We start from the raw sequence: 19,832 nt of genomic DNA, 5'->3' as shown, positions 1-19,832 counted from the left end.
CTTAACAGGTGTCTACTCTAATTAAAGTATGTTATATTGTATATTTGGTATTTGATTTATCTGAAAAGTTGAGTAATAAGTTGCTAGCTGTTTCCCTCTGTTTCCAGTTGTTATGCTAAGCTAAGCTAACTGGCTACTGGCTCTTGCTTTGTCTTTAACTGACAGATATGAGAGTTTGTATCAGTCAACAAGACAGTGAATCAGCAAATATCTGAGAATGTCCAGTGAATAATGTTTTCAAGTGACAAACAACATGTTGATGTGTGTCTAAGTTTCTAGATTGTGGAAAATGTTCCGTTTTGTTTTTTTTTTTCACAACTTCTGATATCACTGTATGTGGAAAATGAACATCATGATGGTTAGTTTCAATGTCAGTTTCACACTTTTTGACATGGAATAAAAGAAAGATATTTAAAAATATAAAATATGCCAATATATTCATGTGTACATGTTGTTTGTGATTGGTACAGTTTGTGCTTGGTGAGGTTACTGTCAGCTCTGTGTTCAGTGGTCTGTGTCAGAGTCTCTTCCTCTTCAGCAGCTGCAGTCGGTTCCTGCTGTAACAGCTCAGTGTCTCTGCAGTCTGACTGAGGGAGGTTTTTGTACGACTACAAATCACTGTGTGAACACCGGAGCATTGTTTATAACGTGGTAACTCTGACAGTAGTAAACTGCTGCATCTTCAGTCTGAACTCCACTGATGGTCAAAGAGAAGTCAGCGCTGCTTCCACTGCCACTAAACCGAGCTGGTGTTCCTGAATGACGTTGGCTTGCAAATTTTATTAGGAGTTTTGTAGCCTGTCCAGATTTCTGTTGATACCAGAACATATAATCTCTACTACTAGCTCTAAAAACAGCCTGGCTGGTTTTACAGGTCAGAGTGACAGTGGATCCTGGAGTAGATGTCACTACTGGAGGTTGAGTCACAGTCACCTGGCCGCTGCATCCTGCAGACAGAAACAAATCTTTCATTTATCAGCAGAAATAAATGACAGAAAAGGAAACACATCATGTTTGAAATGTTGCTGAGTGAATGAACCTGTAAAACAGCAGCAGGCCAGTGTCCAGATGAGGATGGTGATGAGAGTCATGGTGGTTGTGCTTTCTGCTGTGTTGACTGACAGATCTGAGTCCTGCAGTGTTGAACTCACAGGACTATAAACCCTCTCAGTTCACTGGAGGATCAGCTGACGATGCAAAGCCTCCTCTCTATGGAAATGATTTCTCTGCTCTCAACAGACTGAAGGCAACGTGGGACACAAAATCAGGAGAAATACTGTTTGGATTTACACCATCTATGATCTTAATGGAAAATTATATTTATAGAAGTGCAGTTGAGGATTTATGGAAAAGTTTGTGTCGACTGTGGTTGGTTTGATATTTCTATTTGTCTACGTTTAATCGACTTACAGGGTTTATTGTAGATAAATAATATATTTCACTTCTGATTAATATGAGATTGTAAATCTATATTATTAAAAAAGCATCATGTTAATTTAACCATGTATAACTGTTAACGAATATGAATTGTGATGATTGTAACAAGTAGACTGTAATCCTTTTTCTGTCAGATGTAGAAAAGTAAAGAAAAATTAAATAAATAATCTTGTTTCATACAATAATTTCAATCTACATTATTAAAAAAGTATTGTAGATTTGATAAAGTATAAGTGTTCACTCAGTTCACAGTGCAGGAGGTTTTTGTACGGCCACTTAATGAGTTTGTATCACTGTGGTTGACTTTTGGTGGAGGAACCAAACTCATCATTAACTGTAAGTACCAGAGATTTCTCATTTCTACAATATAAAATATTATACTGAGTTTTCACCAGAATGTGATGAAACAAGAATTTATTCAATGTAACTTATATATTGTGGGTATTTTTTTTTTTTTTTTTTTTTTGCTTTTTATTAAGCTCAGCTGATAGTGAAGTTTGGGTAAAACATAATGCAGATGTTAATAAATGGTTATTATTGTAGATCATGTTATGATGAAATATAGTCCAAAAAAACTAAAATTTTCACATATTTTACTTTTAATCAATTGTTTGTTTCACAAAATGTCATTGTAAAATTTATCTGATAAGCATTTTAACTATTAGAAAATACTTGAACTTTATTCATTTTTAACAATCAAACAATTTTTAGATTTAAAATATAATGATGGTTTCTGTAAAACAAATAAATGAGTTTATATTTAGATCCAGTTTTGCTGTAGTTTGTGTTCACAGTTGGTTAGTTTGATGTTGAGAAAAGGAAGTGAAACAGACAGATGACAAAGTCTTTAACTGTAATCACACATTAGTGTTTCACCTCTTAACTTTTATATAAACTCATCAAGAAAATCATTGCAAGAATAATTATTTGCTATAACACATTTAGATTTAATTTAATGATCATTAAATGAAATGAATCATTACATTTGAACCTAACTCATGTTGTATATTGTCTGATTCTTAGTGATTTATGATGATTTGCCACAATAGATTCATTGCTTTAAATGTCAAAATTACAAGTACAAACACCATTTAGCTTTATTAACAAAACCCTCATTTCCTCCCATTTCTCACTGCCTCTGCTCTGTCTGATCACAGTGTCACACACACAGTTAATCCACAGCATTGTTAACCTCTGTCATGTATCATAACTCAGCTGTCTGTCCTACAGTAGAAGTTAATCTGCTCCTTGTGTGTCTCTGCTCTCCCCTCCAGCTGGCCCCACGGTCAGGCCCTCAGTCTCTCTGCTTCCCCCCTCCTCTCAGCAGCTCTCTGGGGGCTCGGCCACGCTGGCCTGCCTGCTGACCGGCTACTCTCCTCAGGGAGCCGTGGTGAGCTGGGAGGTGGACGGTAGAGAGGTGACAGAGGGTGTCCTGAGCAGCTCAGAGGAGGAGAAGAGCGGACGCTACAGCAGCAGCAGCATCCTGAGCCTGAGCCAGGAGCGCTGGATGGAAGGAGAGCTGTACTCCTGCAAGGTCCTCCATCAGGACCACAGCCAGACCCAGTCCCTCCACAGGAGCCAGTGTAAGGGCTAGAGGGGCTGACTGAAGCCCAGGACAGGAGCTGTGTCTGGGGAGAGCAGGAGGAACACACCTGCTCATCTGATCAATATGAGTTTTAATGTCTGTAGAGTAAACTGAAGCTTTGTGTGACAAAGAACAACAACAACTTAGAGAGTAATGTGTGTAGCTCAGCAGCTAGATGTGAGTGTGCTTAATAACTGTCCTGTTGATGATTGATGTTTTTGCTAATAAAGCTTGCACTGATGAAAGAAAACATTATAAATATTTTGTTTCTTTTATTTATATCATGATTAAAAAACTTGGAAAATATATTTTGGAATTAGATTTTCAGTGTTGAAAAAATCATGACTGAAATATGTGATCAGTCAACATTTGTCAGAGCTCTTCTGCTGAGAGTAAATGTGAAAAAAAAAACATGATTTGGTGTCGAAAGATGTTTCTCTATTACAAAAAATACAAGAAAAGAATTGAATCCATGTAGCTGAGTGAAGATGTATTCCTCCCTCTTTCTTCTCCAGTAGATGTGTTGTAGCTCAGAGATATTGATGAGGCTACAGATCTACTCTGTTCAACTATTTGTGCAAAATCATGACTCTATCTTGATGTGTATTCAGTTTTCTCTCACTAATCTTACTCATATTCTGATGCATTGCCATTATGTTTCAATATAACCATTTTTTAATCAGTCAAACATGTAACCAATAAAATAAAATTGAATATTATAGTAAATCACTATCTTTGTGTGTATTTTGTGATATATTATTCATGAGAAATGCATATTCATCCCAGTATTATACCTCATCTTTCCAACATGCTTCACTTCAACATCAAGTCAGGTTTCTATTCATTATTTTATAGTATGTGTAACAATATAATATGAAATATAAAGTATAACATATTTATCATTTCTGAATCAAAAACTTTTTTAGATGAAACTGTTACAGTAGATTGTTTTGTGCTGCTGAATGTAAAACTATTGGTGGAAATATTGTTGAACATCAGTTGCTGTCAGAGGATATATTCTTACAACAACTCTGTTCTTGAAATGATGTGAAATAATGATGAAGATTTAACTGAAAAACTGCAGGTTGGAAAATGTCTTTCAGTTTGTTTCAGTCTTATTTGGGTTCATTGTGGTTCTGCTTGATGACTCTTGTGTGTCAGAGTCACAGTGTTGTGTTCACTCCACCAGTTATCCTCATCACAGTCTCTTCATCAACCCTCTGCAGCTGCAGCAGGCCGTTTTCACTTCAGTCAAACTGAAGGAGGTTTTTGTACGGCTATAAATCACTGTGTGAACACCCAATTACCATGGTCACCAAGACAGAAGTAATCTCCAACATCTTCAGCCTGAACACCACTGATGGTCAGAGTGTAGCCAGAACCAGATCTACTGCCACTGAATCGAGATGGAGTTCCTGAGTTTAGAGTTGATGCTTTGTATATAAGAAGTTTGGTAGCTTGTCCAGGTTTCTGAAGGTACCAACTGAGATCAGCACCAATATCTGAACTCCCTGTGGCACTGATGGTCACCGTCCCTCCAAGACTAACAGACTTGGATTTGTCAGTCTGAGTCAGAAATTTGTTGGCAGAAGACTCTGAAATGAGAAATGAAAAATCTTAAAGAGTAAATATTATAGCCAATAGCCAATGGAGAAGCAGTTCAGGTTGTGATGGGAGAGAAAAATAGAAAAGACATTTAAGCAAAAGTAAAAGGGAGAACACAGACTGGATTTGCACCAAACATTTTCAGAATCTCTCAGCCTGACTCAGAAAACCCAACATGACCAGCAGAGTTATTGGCGACATCATCCTGATGCAGTTTTCAGTGTGAGTGCATGAAAACAGTTCAGACTCTCTGTGACACAAGAACTTAAACTCTGAGGAGCAGTGATGCATGAAAGTCATGCAAAATACATTTAAGAAGGCAAACACACACCTGTTGTTGTGAAACAGAAAGAGCAGAGGTGAGGAGGAGTGAGAGATCAACCTCTACAGAGGATCATTCTAATTCAAAGTTCATCCAGAAAACATTGACTTTATCCTCTTTATTATGTTGTTTAGCTTGTATGGTGCCACCTGCTGGCAGATTGGATAAACACTTAACTCAGCATGATCTGACCCAACATTTGATTGATTTTAATTTCTCCGTTTTCACAATCATTTTTTTTATTGTTGTTGTTAGCACAAAGGCAGGAATTTAAACCCATTTTATCTCACTTTAGGGCCTGCTCAGCGTTTTAGGTGACCAACTCTTTCCCTTCACACTTAACAGGTGTCTACTCTAATTAAAGTATGTTATATTGTATATTTGGTATTTGATTTATCTGAAAAGTTGAGTAATAAGTTGAAATTGATTGTTTGGTTTGCAGGATCTTAGACAGCCACTAAATGTTCTGTTTGGGCTGCTGTTTGTGTTAATAAAATGATATTGTTAGCATAAATAATGTTTTAACAACCCTGTTAATAGAAGGATGAGTTTCAATGAGATAAGAGAAGAACATTATTAGAAAATGTTGGACTACATCCTGTGAGACAAGATGTGAGTAAACAACATGTTGTTGATTGATGTTTACAGAAAAAATCCCAAAGGAATAGTTTGACATCTTGGGAAATACAGTTATTTGATTTCTTGCCGAGAGGAAGATGAGAAGATCGACACCACTTTTTTATTTGTACATAAATATGGAGCTATGGCTCCTGGTTAGCTTAGCATTACAAATGTAAATAGGGAGAAACAGCTAGCTTGTCTGCAGGTTACAAAATCTGCCTATAAAACCTCTAAAGCTCACTAATTAATATCTGGCTTGTTTAATATTAATAAAAGCCAAAGTTTCTGCTGGTTGTCTGGCAACATCACATAAACCCCTGTTAAACCACAACTTGTCTTGTTTTTTCAATTTATTTTTGGGGGATTAAACAGGCAACATATAACATGTTAATTAATGAGCTTTAGAGGTACTGGTGGGCAGATTTTGTTGCCTTCAGACAGAGCCAGGCTAGCTGTTTCCCTCTGTTTCCAGTTGTTATGCTAAGCTAAGCTAACTGGCTACTGGCTCTTGCTTTGTCTTTAACTGACAGATATGAGAGTTTGTATCAGTCAACAAGACAGTGAATCAGCAAATATCTGAGAATGTCCAGTGAATAATGTTTTTAAGTGACAAACAACATGTTGATGTGTGTCTAAGTTTCTAGATTGTGGAAAATGTTCCGTTTTTGTTTTTCCACAACTTCTGATATCACTGTATGTGGAAAATGAACATCATGATGGTTAGTTTCAATGTCAGTTTCACACTTTTTGACATGGAATAAAAGGAAGATATTTAAAAATATAAAATATGCCAATATATTCATGTGTACATGTTGTTTGTGATTGGTACAGTTTGTGCTTGGTGAGGTTACTGTCAGCTCTGTGTTCAGTGGTCTGTGTCAGAGTCTCTTCCTCTTCAGCAGCTGCAGTCGGTTCCTGCTGTAACAGCTCAGTGTCTCTGCAGTCTGACTGAGGGAGGTTTTTGTACGACTACAAATCACTGTGTGAACACTTGCCCACTGTGGTGACTCTGACAGTAGTAAACTGCTGCATCTTCAGTCTGAACTCCACTGATGGTCAAAGAGAAGTCAGAGCTGCTTCCACTGCCACTAAACCGAGCTGGTGTTCCTGATTGAAGTGTGCTTGCAAATTTTATTAGGAGTTTTGGAGTCTGTCCAGATTTCTGTTGATACCAGTACATACCATCATTTCCATCACTATATCTATAAACAGCCTGGCTGGTTTTACAGGCGAAAGTGGCAGTGGATCCTGGAGTAGATGTCACTACTGGAGGTTGAGTCACAGTCACCTGACCGCTGCATCCTGCAGACAGAAACAAATCTTTCATTTATCAGCAGAAATTAATGACAGAAAAGGAAACACATCATGTTTGAAATGTTGCTGAGTGAATGAACCTGTAAAACAGCAGCAGGCCAGTGTCCAGATGAGGATGGTGATGAGAGTCATGGTGGTTGTGCTTTCTGCTGTGTTGACTGACAGATCTGAGTCCTGCAGTGTTGAACTCACAGGACTATAAACCTTCTCAGTTCACTGGAGGATCAGCTGACGATGCAAAGCCTCCTCTCTATGGAAATGATTTCTCTGCTCTCAACAGACTGAAGGCAACGTGGGACACAAAATCAGGAGAAATACTGTTTGGATTTACACCATCTATGATCTTAATGGAATAAAATAACTTCTTTTGTTAACAAATTTGAGGATTTACAACATTTTTTTCAATGGGAGTGGTTGGTATCTATTTATTTAATTTGTTTTACATACAAGGTTTCACAAATACACTATATACTCATTCTGTAATTTATGATTAATTATATTTATGATTATTTAGAAATGTTGTGTTTATTTAACATTGTCTCAAATATGTAACATGTTTACAATCTGAATTTGTTACAGGGCAAATCAACCTGTTTTGTTGTCACTTGTACAAAATTTCATAAAAATGATGTAAAATATTTTGATTCATGAAGAAATTTAAAACTAAATCAATGAAAACATTTTATACATTTGATAAAATGTTAATTATCCAGTTTTAGCAGAAAATAAAGTGACTTTTCAGTGGATAGATGCTTGTTCACAGTGCAGGAGGTTTTTGTACGGCCACTTAATGAGTTTGTATCACTGTGGAGGACTTTTGGTGGAGGAACCAAACTCATCATTAACTGTAAGTACCAGAGATTTCTCATTTCTACAACATAATATATTATACCGAGTTTTGCACCAGAACGTGATAAAATTAGTATTTATTTGGGGTAATTTATATATTATGGATATTTTTCGCTTTGCATTGAGCTCAGCTAAAGTTTGGAGAAAACTTTGTGCAGATATTATTAATTGTTTATTATTGTAGATGGTGTTATGATGACATATTTGTAAAAAAAAAAATCTAATTTTCATATATTTTACTTTTAGTCAATTGTTTGCTTCACAAAATGTCCTTGTAAAATTTCTCTGACAAACATTTTAACAACCAAACAATAACTTTAACTTTATTCATTATTTTTTAACATTGAAACAATTTTAAGATCTAAAATATGATGTTGGTTTCTGTAAAACAAATAAATGAGTTTATATTTAGATCCAGTTTTGCTGTAGTTTGTGTTCACAGTTGGTTAGTTTGATGTTGAGAAAAGGAAGTGAAACAGACAGATGACAAAGTCTTTAACTGTAATCACACATTAGTGTTTCACCTCTTAACTTTTATATAAACTCATCAAGAAAATCATTAAACATTATAAAGCAGATATGAAGATTTCATTTATCGTTCATTCATTTTAAAAAATTGTTACATTTACACCTGCCTCATGTTGTATATTTTCTGATTCTTAGTAATTTATGATGATTTGCCACAATAGATTCATTGCTTTAAATGTCAAAAGTACAAACACCATTTAGCTTTATTAACAAAACCCTCATTTCCTCCCATTTCTCACTGCCTCTCCTCTGTCTGATCACAGTGTCACACACACAGTTAATCCACAGCATTGTTAACCTCTGTCATGTATCATAACTCAGCTGTCTGTCCTACAGTAGAAGTTAATCTGCTCCTTGTGTGTCTCTGCTCTCCCCTCCAGCTGGCCCCATGGTCAGGCCCTCAGTCTCTCTGCTTCCCCCCTCCTCTCAGCAGCTCTCTGGAGGCTCGGCCACGCTGGCCTGCCTGCTGACCGGCTACTCTCCTCAGGGAGCCGTGGTGAGCTGGGAGGTGGACGGTAGAGAGGTGACAGAGGGGGTCCTGAGCAGCTCAGAGGAGGAGAAGAGCGGACGCTACAGCAGCAGCAGCATCCTGAGCCTGAGCCAGGAGCGCTGGATGGAAGGAGAGCTGTACTCCTGCAAGGTCCTCCATCATGACCACAGCCAGACCAAGTCCCTCCACAGGAGCCAGTGTAAGGGCTAGAGGGGCTGGCTGAAGCCCAGGACAGGAGCTGTGTCTGGGGGGAGCAGGAGGAACACACCTGCTCATCTGATCAATATGAGTTTTAATGTCTGTAGAGTAAACTGAAGCTTTGTGTGACAAAGAACAACAACAACTTAGAGAGTAATGTGTGTAGCTCAGCAGCTAGATGTGAGTGTGCTTAATAACTGTCCTGTTGATGATTGATGTTTTTGCTAATAAAGCTTGCACTGATGAAAGAAAACATTATAAATATTTTGTTCTTTTATCTTATGAAGAGTGGTAAGAAATGAAAAGGTTTTACAACTTTAACTGATTCTCCTCTCTGTGGAAATTGAAAAGCTTCGGACTTAAGTAACAAAGTTAATTAACAACATTTTAACTGGTAATGGAAGGAGAATAATGTAGTAACAAGAATTTTTTTTTTTAAATACAAATTTATATCATGATTAAAAAACTTGGAAAATATATTTTGGAATTAGATTTTCAGTGTTGAAAAAATCATGACTGAAATATGTGATCAGGCAACATTTGTCAGAGCTCTTCTGCTGAGAGTAAATGTGAAAAAAAAAACATGATTTAGTGTCAAAAGATGTTTCTCTATTACAAAAAATACAAATAAAGAATTGAATCCATGTAGCTGAGTAAAGATGTATTCCTCCCTCTTTCTTCTACAGTAGGTGTGTTGTAGTTCAGAGATATTGATGAGGCTACAGATCTACTCTGTTCAACTATTTGTGCAAAATCATGACTCTATCTTGATGTGTATTCAGTTTTCTCTCACTAATCTTACTCATATTCTGATGCATTGCCATTATGTTTCAATATAACCATTTTTTAATTAGTCAAACATGTAACCAATAAAATAAAATTGAATATTATAGTAAATCACTATCTTTGTGTGTATTGTGTGATATATTATTCATGAGAAATGCATATTCATGCCATTATTATACCTCATCTTTCCAACATGCTTCACTTCAACATCAAGTCAGGTTTCTATTCATTATTTTATAGTATGTGTAACAATATAATATGAAATATAAAGTATAACATATTTATCATTTCTGAATCAAAAACTTTTTTAGATGAAACTGTTACAGTAGATTGTTTTGTGCTACTGAATGTAAAACTATTGGTGGAAATATTGTTGAACATCAGTTGCTGTCAGAGGATATATTCTTACAACAACTCTGTTCTTGAAATGATGTGAAATAATGATGAAGATTTAACTTAAAAACTGCAGGTTGGAAAATGTCTTTCAGTTTGTTTCAGTGTAATTTGGGTTCATTGTGGTTCTGCTTGATGACTCTTGTGTGTCAGAGTCACAGTGTTGTGTTCACTCGACCAGTTATCCTCATCACAGTCTCTTCATCAACCCTCTGCAGCTGCAGCAGGCCGTTTTCACTTCAGTCAAACTGAAGGAGGTTTTTGTACGACTCTAAATCACTGTGTGAACACTCCACCGCTATGTAAGCCCAGACAGTAGTAATCTCCAGCATCTTCAGCCTGAACACCACTGATGGTCAGAGTGTAGCCAGAACCAGATCTACTGCCACTGAATCGAGATGGAGTTCCTGAGTTTAGAGTTGATGCACTGTATATAAGAAGTTTGGTAGCTTGTCCAGGTTTCTGAAGGTACCAACTGAGATCACCACCAATATCTGAACTCCCTGTGGCGCTGATGGTCACCGTCCCTCCAAGACTAACAGACTTGGATTTGTCAGTCTGAGTCAGAAATTTGTTGGCAGAAGACTCTGAAATGAGAAATGAAAAATCTTAAAGAGTAAATATTATAGCCAATAGCCAATGGAGAAGCAGTTCAGGTTGTGATGGGAGAGAAAAATAGAAAAGACATTTAAGCAAAAGTAAAAGGGAGAACACAGACTGGATTTACACCAAACATTTTCAGAATTTCTCACCCTGACTCAGAAAACCCAACATGACCAGCAGAGTTATTGGCAACATCATCCTGATGCAGTTTTCAGTGTGAGTGCATGAAAACAGTTCAGACTCTCTGTGACACAAGAACTTAAACTCTGAGGAGCAGTGATGCATGAAAGTCATGCAAAATACATTTAAGAAGGCAAACACACACCTGTTGTTGTGAAACAGAAAGAGCAGAGGTGAGGAGGAGTGAGAGATCAACCTCTACAGAGGATCATTCTAATTCAAAGTTCATCCAGAAAACATTGACTTTATCCTCTTTATTATGTTGTTTAGCTTGTATGGTGCCACCTGCTGGCAGATTGGATAAACACTTAACTCAGCATGATCTGACCAAACATTTGATTGATTTTGATTTCTCTGTTTTCACAATCATTTTTATTATTGTTGTTGTTAGCACAAAGGCAGGAATTTAAACCCATTTTATCTCACTTTAGGGCCTGCTCAGCATTTTAGGTGACCAACTCTTTCCCTTCACTCTTAACAGGTGTCTACTCTAATTAAAGTATGTTATATTGTATATTTGGTATTTGATTTATCTGAAAAGTTGAGTAATAAGTTGAAGTTGATTGTTTGGTGTGCAGGATCTTAGACAGCCACTAAATGTTCTGTTTGGGCTGCTGTTAGTGTTAATAAAATGATACTGTTAGCATAAATAATGTTTTAACAACCCTGTTAATAGAAGGATGAGTTTCAATGAGATAAGAGAAGAACATTATTAGAAAATGTTGGACTACATCCTGTGAGACAAGATGTGAGTAAACAACATGTTGTTGATTGATGTTTACAGAAAAAATCCGAAAGGAATAGTTTGACGTTTTGGGAAATACAGTTATTTGATTTCTTGCCGAGAGGAAGATGAGAAGATCGACACCACTTTTTTTATTTGTACATAAATATGGAGCTATGGCTCCTGGTTAGCTTAGCATTACAAATGTAAATAGGGAGAAACAGCTAGCTTGTCTGTTGGTAACAAAATCTGCCTATAAAACCTCTAAAGCTCACTAATTAATATCTGGCTTGTTTAATATTAACAAAAGCCAAAGTTTCTGCTGGTTGTCTGGCAACATCACATAAACCCCTGTTAAACCACAACTTGTCTTGTTTTTTCAATTTGTTTTTTGGGGGATTAAATAGGCAACATATAACATGTTAATTAATGAGCTTTAGAGGTACTGGTGGGCAGATTTTGTTGCCTTCAGACAGAGCCAGGCTAGCTGTTTCCCTCTGTTTCCAGCTGTTATGCTAAGCTAAGCTAACTAGCTCCTGGCTCTTGCTTTGTCTTTAACTGACAGATATGAGAGTTTGTATCAGTCAACTAGACAATGAATCAGCAGATATCTGAGAATGTCCAGTGAATAATGTTTTCAAGTGACAAACAACACGTTGATGTGTGTCTAAGTTTCTAGATTGTGGAAAATTTTCAGTTTTTTTTTTTTTTCACAACTTCTGATATCACTGTATGTGGAAAATGAACATCATGATGGTTAGTTTCAATGTCAGTTTCACACTTTTTGACATGGAATAAAAGGAAGATATTTAAAAATATAAAATATGCCAATATATTCATGTGTACATGTTGTTTGTGATTGGTACAGTTTGTGCTTGGTGAGGTTACTGTCAGCTCTGTGTTCAGTGGTCTGTGTCAGAGTCTCTTCCTCTTCAGCAGCTGCAGTCGGTTCCTGCTGTAACAGCTCAGTGTCTCTGCAGTCTGACTGAGGGAGGTTTTTGTACGACTACAAATCACTGTGTGAACACCCGAGCACTGTTTATAGAGTGTCCACTCTGACAGTAGTAAACTGCTGCATCTTCAGTCTGAACTCCACTGATGGTCAAAGAGAAGTCAGAGCTGCTTCCACTGCCACTAAACCGAGCTGGTGTTCCTGATTCAAGTGTGCTTGCAAATTTTATTAGGAGTTTTGGAGTCTGTCCAGATTTCTGTTGATACCAGAACATAGCATCATCTCCATCACTATATCTATAAACAGCCTGGCTGGTTTTACAGGTCAGAGTGACAGTGGATCCTGGAGTAGATGTCACTACTGGAGGTTGAGTCACAGTCACCTGACCGCTGCATCCTGCAGACAGAAACAAATCTTTCATTTATCAGCAGAAATTAATGACAGAAAAGGAAACACATCATGTTTGAAATGTTGCTGAGTGAATGAACCTGTAAAACAGCAGCAGGCCAGCGTCCAGATGAGGATGGTGATGAGAGTCATGGTGGTTGTGCTTTCTGCTGTGTTGACTGACAGATCTGAGTCCTGCAGTGTTGAACTCACAGGACTATAAACCTTCTCAGTTCACTGGAGGATCAGCTGACGATGCAAAGCCTCCTCTCTATGGAAATGATTTCTCTGCTCTCAACAGACAGAAGGCAACATGGGACACAAAATCAGGAGAAATACTGTTTGGATTTACACCATCTATGATATTAATGGAATAAAATAACTTCTTTTGAAAACAAATTTGAGGATTTACAACATTTGTTTCAATGGGAGTGGTTGGTATCTATTTATTTAATTTGTTTCACATACAAGGTTTCACAAATACACTATATACTCATTCTGTAATTTATAATTAATTATATTTATGATTATTTAGAAATGTTGTGTTTATTTAACATTGTCTCAAATATGTAACATGTTTACAATCTGAATTTGTTACAGGGCAAATCAACCTGTTTTGTTGTCACTTGTACAAAATTTCATAAAAATGATGTAAAATATTTTGATTCATGAGGAAATTTAAAACTAAATCAATGAAAACATTTTATACATTTGATAAAATGTTAATTATCCAGTTTTAGCAGAAAATAAAGTGACTTTTCAGTGGATAGATGCTTGTTCACAGTGCAGGAGGTTTTTGTACGGCCACTTAATGAGTTTGTATCACTGTGGTACACTTTTGGTGGAGGAACCAAACTCATCGTTGACTGTAAGTACCAGAGATTTATTACTTTTTACAATATATAGAATTTATACCTTTTATCAAATATTTCATGACACTGTGATTAAGTTCAGTGTTTGCATGATTTTCTGTTTTTTGTTATTAATCAAACAAGGCTGATCTCACAATCTGAGAAGAAACTTTGCAGAGATCAAAATTCACTCAGTATTTAAGATAATACATTTTTGGATAAAAAAGATAAACATACATTTTCTAGTATATTATTTTTACGATGACTTTTAACTTTTATTTAACTTTTAAATATTATCTGCATTCAAATGTTTGTCAACAAAATTTGGGGGGAAAAAAAGCAAAGATTTATCTACGAAACATCAGTTGTTTTTGTTGTTGTTTTTTTAAATTTACTTATTTTGATCATCCAAACTGTTTTTAAAATCTATTGTTGTTTACCGCTAATATGATTTTATCAGTTAATGCAGCTCAGCTTTGTGTTCACGGTTCACTTATTTCACATTAGTAGTGAAAAGGAAGTGAAAGAGACAGATGACAAAGATTTAACTGTATTCACATGAGTGTTTCACTTCTGTCAGTTTAAACACAAGAAAATAAACAGATATGAAGATGTCATCAATAATTATTATCAATGAACCTTTTTCACTGCATTGAACTCATGTGTCTGATGGTCTGATTCTTAGTGTATGAGTGCAACAGCAGCACAAGCTCTAAAGTTTTCCGTCTTTGTCTTTTCTCCCCCCTCTCCTCCCCCTCTCTCTCCTTCAGTGGGTGTGGTGCGGCCCACCCTGACCGTCCTCCCCCCCTCCAGAGAGCAGCTGCAGCAGGGCAGTGCCACACTGGTGTGTCTGTCCAGCGGGGGCTTCCCCTCAGCCTGGAGGCTGGACTGGAAGGTGGGGGGCAGCAGCAGCTCCTCAGGGGTGTCACACGGCTCGGAGGTCCTGGGGAGGGACGGCCACTACAGCCGGAGCAGCACCCTGAGCCTCTCTGCAGACCAGTGGAGGAAGGTGGGCTCAGTGAGCTGTGAGGCCAGTCTGAGTGGACAGACCCCCGTCACTCAAACCCTGGACCCTGACCGCTGCTCAGAGTAGAGCTTCAGCAACACTTCCTGTCTGGAAATGATGCTTCTTTTTCTTTGCTAGAGATCTTGATGAAGCTACAGATCTTCTCTGTTCAGCTGTTTCTGCAAGTTTCACATCTCTCTACTCAGTGTTTTAATGTGCATGTTGCTTTCTAATACTGATCTTCCTTATATTCTGCTTTATGTTCATTACTTTTCAAATGAAACTTAATATTCTGAGTTTCACTCCAAGACAAATTATTCATACATGTAAAGTGTGAAATGAACATTGAACCATTATTCAATAAAACTGTTGATTATAATGAGTCAGTGTGTTTGTATTTCTTTTAAAATCAATTCGTTATGAAAAATAGCTTCTTGATCATCCAAATATTATCATTCCTGATGTTATAATACTGTATATCTAATAGTACAAGAGATGATTGTTTTTTTATTAACTAGTGACATTAATTTTGAGTATGAAATCATTTGGAATTTTAAAATGTGGAATAATAAATTGGAAAGCTTTATTTCCTTTTGGGCTGTAGTTGTATTATTTTGTTCTGCATTAGTGGAAAATCTGTCAAATATTTGTTTCTATTGGTGGCTATACTCTAACAAGAGCTAAATGTTTCCAGCTTACTCATAAAGATATTGAATAAACTGACGAGAACTGAAGTTTTAACTGTAAATGTAAGAGGGTCTTTCAGTATGTGTCAGTTTTATTTAGGTTGATTGTGGTTCTGCTTGATGACTCTTGTGTGTCAGAGTCACAGTGTTGTGTTCACTCGACCAGTTATCCTCATCACAGTCTCTTCACCAACCCTCTGCAGCTGCAGCAGGCCGTTTTCACTTCAGTCAAACTGAAGGAGGTTTTTGTACGACTCTAAATCACTGTGTGAACACTCCACCACCAGGGTAGCCCAGACAGTAGTAATCTCCAACATCTTCAGCCTGAACACCACTGATGGTCAGAGTGTAGTCAGAACCAGATCTACTGCCACTGAATCGAGATGGAGTTCCTGAGTTTAGAGTTGATGCTTTGTATATAAGAAGTTTGGTAGCTTGTCCAGGTTTCTGAAGGTACCAACTGAGATCAGCACCAATATCTGAACTCCCTGTGGCACTGATGGTCACCGTCCCTCCAAGACTAACAGACTTGAATTTGTCAGTCTGAGTCAGAAAATTGTTGGCAGAAGACTCTGAAATGAGAAATTAAATATGAATCTCGAGTAAGAATTTTACCATCCCTTGGAACTCGAATTTATATTATAATAGAAGAGAAAAATAGAAAAGACATCTAAGCAAAAGTTTCAATGAGATAAGAGAAGAACATTATTAGAAAATGTTGGACTACATCCTGTGAGACAAGATGTGAGTAAACAACATGTTGTTGATTGATGTTTACAGAAAAAATCCCAAAGGAATAGTTTGACATCTTGGGAAATACAGTTATTTGATTTCTTGCCGAGAGGTAGATGAGAAGATCGACACCACTTTTTTATTTGTACATAGATATGGAGCTATGGCTCCTGGTTAGCTTAGCATTACAAATGTAAATAGGGAGAAACAGCTAGCTTGTCTGTAGGTAACAAAATCTGCTTGTAAAACCTCTAAAGCTCACTAATTAATATCTGGCTTGTTTAATATTAACAAAAGCCAAAGTTTCTGCTGGTTGTCTGGCAACATCACATAAACCCCTGTTAAACCACAACTTGTCTTGTTTTTTCAATTTATTTTTGGGGGATTAAACAGGCAACATATAACATGTTAATTAATGAGCTTTAGAGGTACTGGTGGGCAGATTTTGTTGCCTTCAGACAGAGCCAGGCTAGCTGTTTCCCTCTGTTTCCAGTTGTTATGCTAAGCTAAGCTAACTGGCTATTGGCTCTTGCTTTGTCTTTAACTGACAGATATGAGAGTTTGTATCAGTCAACAAGACAGTGAATCAGCAAATATCTGAGAATGTCCAGTGAATAATGTTTTCAAGTGACAAACAACATGTTGATGTGTGTCTAAGTTTCTAGATTGTGGAAAATGTTCCGTTTTTTTTTTTTTTTTTTTCACAACTTCTGATATCACTGTATGTGGAAAATGAACATCATGATGGTTAGTTTCAATGTCAGTTTCGCACTTTTTGACATGGAATAAAAGGAAGATATTTAAAAATATAAAATATGCCAATATATTCATGTGTACATGTTGTTTGTGATTGGTACAGTTTGTGCTTGGTGAGGTTACTGTCAGCTCTGTGTTCAGTGGTCTGTGTCAGAGTCTCTTCCTCTTCAGCAGCTGCAGTCGGTTCCTGCTGTAACAGCTCAGTGTCTCTGCAGTCTGACTGAGGGAGGTTTTTGTACGACTACAAATCACTGTGTTAACGGCCAGTTACTGCCTACATTATGGAGACTCTGACAGTAGTAAACTGCTGCATCTTCAGTCTGAACTCCACTGATGGTCAAAGAGAAGTCAGACCTGCTTCCACTGCCACTAAACCGAGCTGGTGTTCCTGATACACGTGTGCTTGCAAATTTTATTAGGAGTTTTGGAGCCTGTCCAGATTTCTGTTGATACCAGAACATATAATCTCTACTACTAGCTCTATAAACAGCCTGGCTGGTTTTACAGGTCAGAGTGACAGTGGATCCTGGAGTAGATGTCACTACTGGAGGTTGAGTCACAGTCACCTGACCGCTGCATCCTGCAGACAGAAACAAATCTTTCATTTATCAGCAGAAATTAATGACAGAAAAGGAAACACATCATGTTTGAAATGTTGCTGAGTGAATGAACCTGTAAAACAGCAGCAGGCCAGCGTCCAGATGAGGATGGTGATGAGAGTCATGGTGGTTGTGCTTTCTGCTGTGTTGACTGACAGATCTGAGTCCTGCAGTGTTGAACTCACAGGACTATAAACCTTCTCAGTTCACTGGAGGATCAGCTGACGATGCAAAGCCTCCTCTCTATGGAAATGATTTCTCTGCTCTCAACAGACTGAAGGCAACATGGAACACAAAATCAGGAGAAATACTGTTTGGATTTACACCATCTATGATCTTAATGGAAAATTATATTTATAGAAGTGCAGTTGAGGATTTAAGGATAAGTTTGTGTCGACTGTGATTGGTATGATGTGTCTGTTTTTCTATTTATACGTATTACCATATATAAATTATATATTTCAGTTTTGCTTAATATAAGTTTATAAATCATTATTATTATTACGCATCATGTTCATTTAACTATGTATCAACTGATTAAATTGTGAAACAAACGACTTTGTTACAAGGAGACTGTAATCGGTTCTCTACCATGTGTAGAAAAATTAAAGAAAAATTAAAGAAATAGTCTTGTTTTATATAATAATTTCGATCTATATTATTAAAAAAGTGTTGTAGATTCAATAAAGTATCATTTTTTCTTTGTTGTTTTAAAAAGCAGAGTTTTTTCAGTGGATAGATGCTTGTTCACAGTGTAGGAGGTTTTTGTACGGCCACTTAATGAGTTTGTATCACTGTGGTCCACTTTTGGTGGAGGAACCAAACTCATCGTTGACTGTAAGTACCAGAGATTTATTACTTTTTATATATAGCATTTATAACTTTTATCAAATGTTAAATGAGAAGGTGATCAACTTCAGTGTTTGCATGTTTTTAAAAAAGTGAATTTTGTTATTAATCAAACAAGGCTGATCTCACAATCTGAGAAGAAACTTTGCAGAGATCAAAATTCACTCAGTATTTAAGATAATACATTTTTGGATAAAAAAGATAAACATACATTTTCTAATATACTATTTTTACGATGACTTTTAACTTTTATTTAACTTTTAAATATTATCTGCATTCAAATGTTTGACAACAATATTTGGGGGAAGAAAAATAAAGATTTATCTACGAAACATCAGTAGTTTTTTGGGTTTTTTTTTAAATTCACTTATTTTGATCATCCAAACTGTTTTTAAAATCTATTGTTGTTTACCGCTAATATGATTTTATCAGTTAATGCAGCTCAGCTTTGTGTTCACGGTTCATTTATTTCACATGTAGTGAAAAGGAAGTGAAAGAGACAGATGACAAAGTTTTAACTGTATTCACATGAGTGTTTCACTTCTGTCAGTTTAAACACAAGAAAATGAATTATTCACTGTCTCACATTATGAAACAGATATGAAGATGTCATCAATAATTATTATCAATGAACCTTTTTCACTGCATTGAACTCATGTGTCTGATGGTCTGATTCTTAGTGTATGAGTGCAACAGCAGCACAAGCTCTAAAGTTTTCCGTCTTTGTCTTTTCTCCCCCCTCTCCTCCCCCTCTCTCTCCTCCAGTGGGTGTGGTGCGGCCCACCCTGACCGTCCTCCCCCCCTCCAGAGAGCAGCTGCAGCAGGGCAGTGCCACACTGGTGTGTCTGTCCAGCGGGGGCTTCCCCTCAGCCTGGAGGCTGGACTGGAAGGTGGGGGGCAGCAGCAGCTCCTCAGGGGTGTCACACGGCACGGAGGTCCTGGGGAGGGACGGCCACTACAGCCGGAGCAGCACCCTGAGCCTCTCTGCAGACCAGTGGAGGAAGGTGGGCTCAGTGAGCTGTGAGGCCAGTCTGAGTGGACAGGCCCCTGTCACTCAAACCCTGGACCCTGACCGCTGCTCAGAGTAGAGCTTCAGCAACACTTCCTGTCTGGAAATGATGCTTCTTTTTCTTTGCTAGAGATCTTGATGAAGCTACAGATCTTCTCTGTTCAGCTGTTTCTGCAAGTTTCACATCTCTCTACTCAGTGTTTTAATGTGCATGTTGCTTTCTAATACTGATCTTCCTTATATTCTGCTTTATGTTCATTACTTTTCAAATGAAACTTAATATTCTGAGTTTCACTCCAAGAGAAATTATTCATACATGTAAAGTGTGAAATGAACATTGAACCATTATTCAATAAAACTGTTGATTATA

At 37.2% G+C, this 19,832-nt stretch overlaps 1 protein-coding gene and 5 gene segments (V, D, J or C); 4 read left to right on the top strand and 2 right to left on the bottom strand.

Annotated features, from left to right (window-relative positions):
* Positions 1-1,522: 1,522 nt before the first annotated feature.
* Positions 1,523-3,272, top strand: LOC137200167 (Ig lambda-1 chain C region-like). The segment is given in 3 exon segments: positions 1,523-1,538; positions 1,690-1,773; positions 2,712-3,272. Coding segments are annotated over 3 exon segments (420 nt in total).
* Positions 3,273-8,439: 5,167 nt separating this feature from the next.
* LOC137199435 (Ig lambda-1 chain C region-like) lies at positions 8,440-9,202 on the top strand. The segment is given in 1 exon segment: positions 8,440-9,202. A coding segment is annotated over 1 exon segment (312 nt).
* Positions 9,203-10,404: 1,202 nt separating this feature from the next.
* LOC137200166 (Ig kappa chain V region 3547-like) lies at positions 10,405-10,929 on the bottom strand. The segment is given in 2 exon segments: positions 10,405-10,715; positions 10,881-10,929. Coding segments are annotated over 2 exon segments (360 nt in total).
* An 882-nt stretch (positions 10,930-11,811) lies between these two features.
* Positions 11,812-15,126, top strand: LOC137200165 (immunoglobulin lambda constant 6-like). The segment is given in 2 exon segments: positions 11,812-11,821; positions 14,596-15,126. Coding segments are annotated over 2 exon segments (333 nt in total).
* A 652-nt stretch (positions 15,127-15,778) lies between these two features.
* On the bottom strand, positions 15,779-18,433 carry LOC137200164 (uncharacterized). Its single transcript, XM_067614826.1, has 4 exons — positions 18,376-18,433; positions 17,258-17,585; positions 16,133-16,137; positions 15,779-16,089 (listed from the first exon to the last, which is right to left on the bottom strand). The coding sequence occupies exons 1-4, from the start codon at positions 18,431-18,433 to the stop codon at positions 15,779-15,781; spliced, it is 702 nt and encodes a 233-aa protein (XP_067470927.1).
* A 703-nt stretch (positions 18,434-19,136) lies between these two features.
* On the top strand, positions 19,137-19,770 carry LOC137200163 (immunoglobulin lambda constant 6-like). The segment is given in 1 exon segment: positions 19,137-19,770. A coding segment is annotated over 1 exon segment (405 nt).
* The last annotated feature ends 62 nt before the right edge of the window (positions 19,771-19,832 follow it).

The sequence above is a fragment of the Thunnus thynnus genome, chromosome 16, assembly GCF_963924715.1.
Source record: "Thunnus thynnus chromosome 16, fThuThy2.1, whole genome shotgun sequence".
Classification (NCBI taxonomy): domain Eukaryota; kingdom Metazoa; phylum Chordata; class Actinopteri; order Scombriformes; family Scombridae; genus Thunnus; species Thunnus thynnus.
The sequence above is the reverse complement of the archived record's forward strand: the minus strand, read 5'-3'. Positions and strand labels throughout refer to the sequence as shown.

Bases quoted from the DNA above. Each gene is read 5' to 3' on its own strand.
- LOC137200164 (XM_067614826.1), bottom strand. From the start codon at position 18,433: ATGAGTTTGGTTCCTCCACCAAAAGTGGACCACAGTGATACAAACTCA. The intron at 17,586-18,375 runs GTACAAAAACCT...TTCTGTCTGCAG, and splicing joins TACAAACTCATTAAGTGGCC to GATGCAGCGGTCAGGTGACT.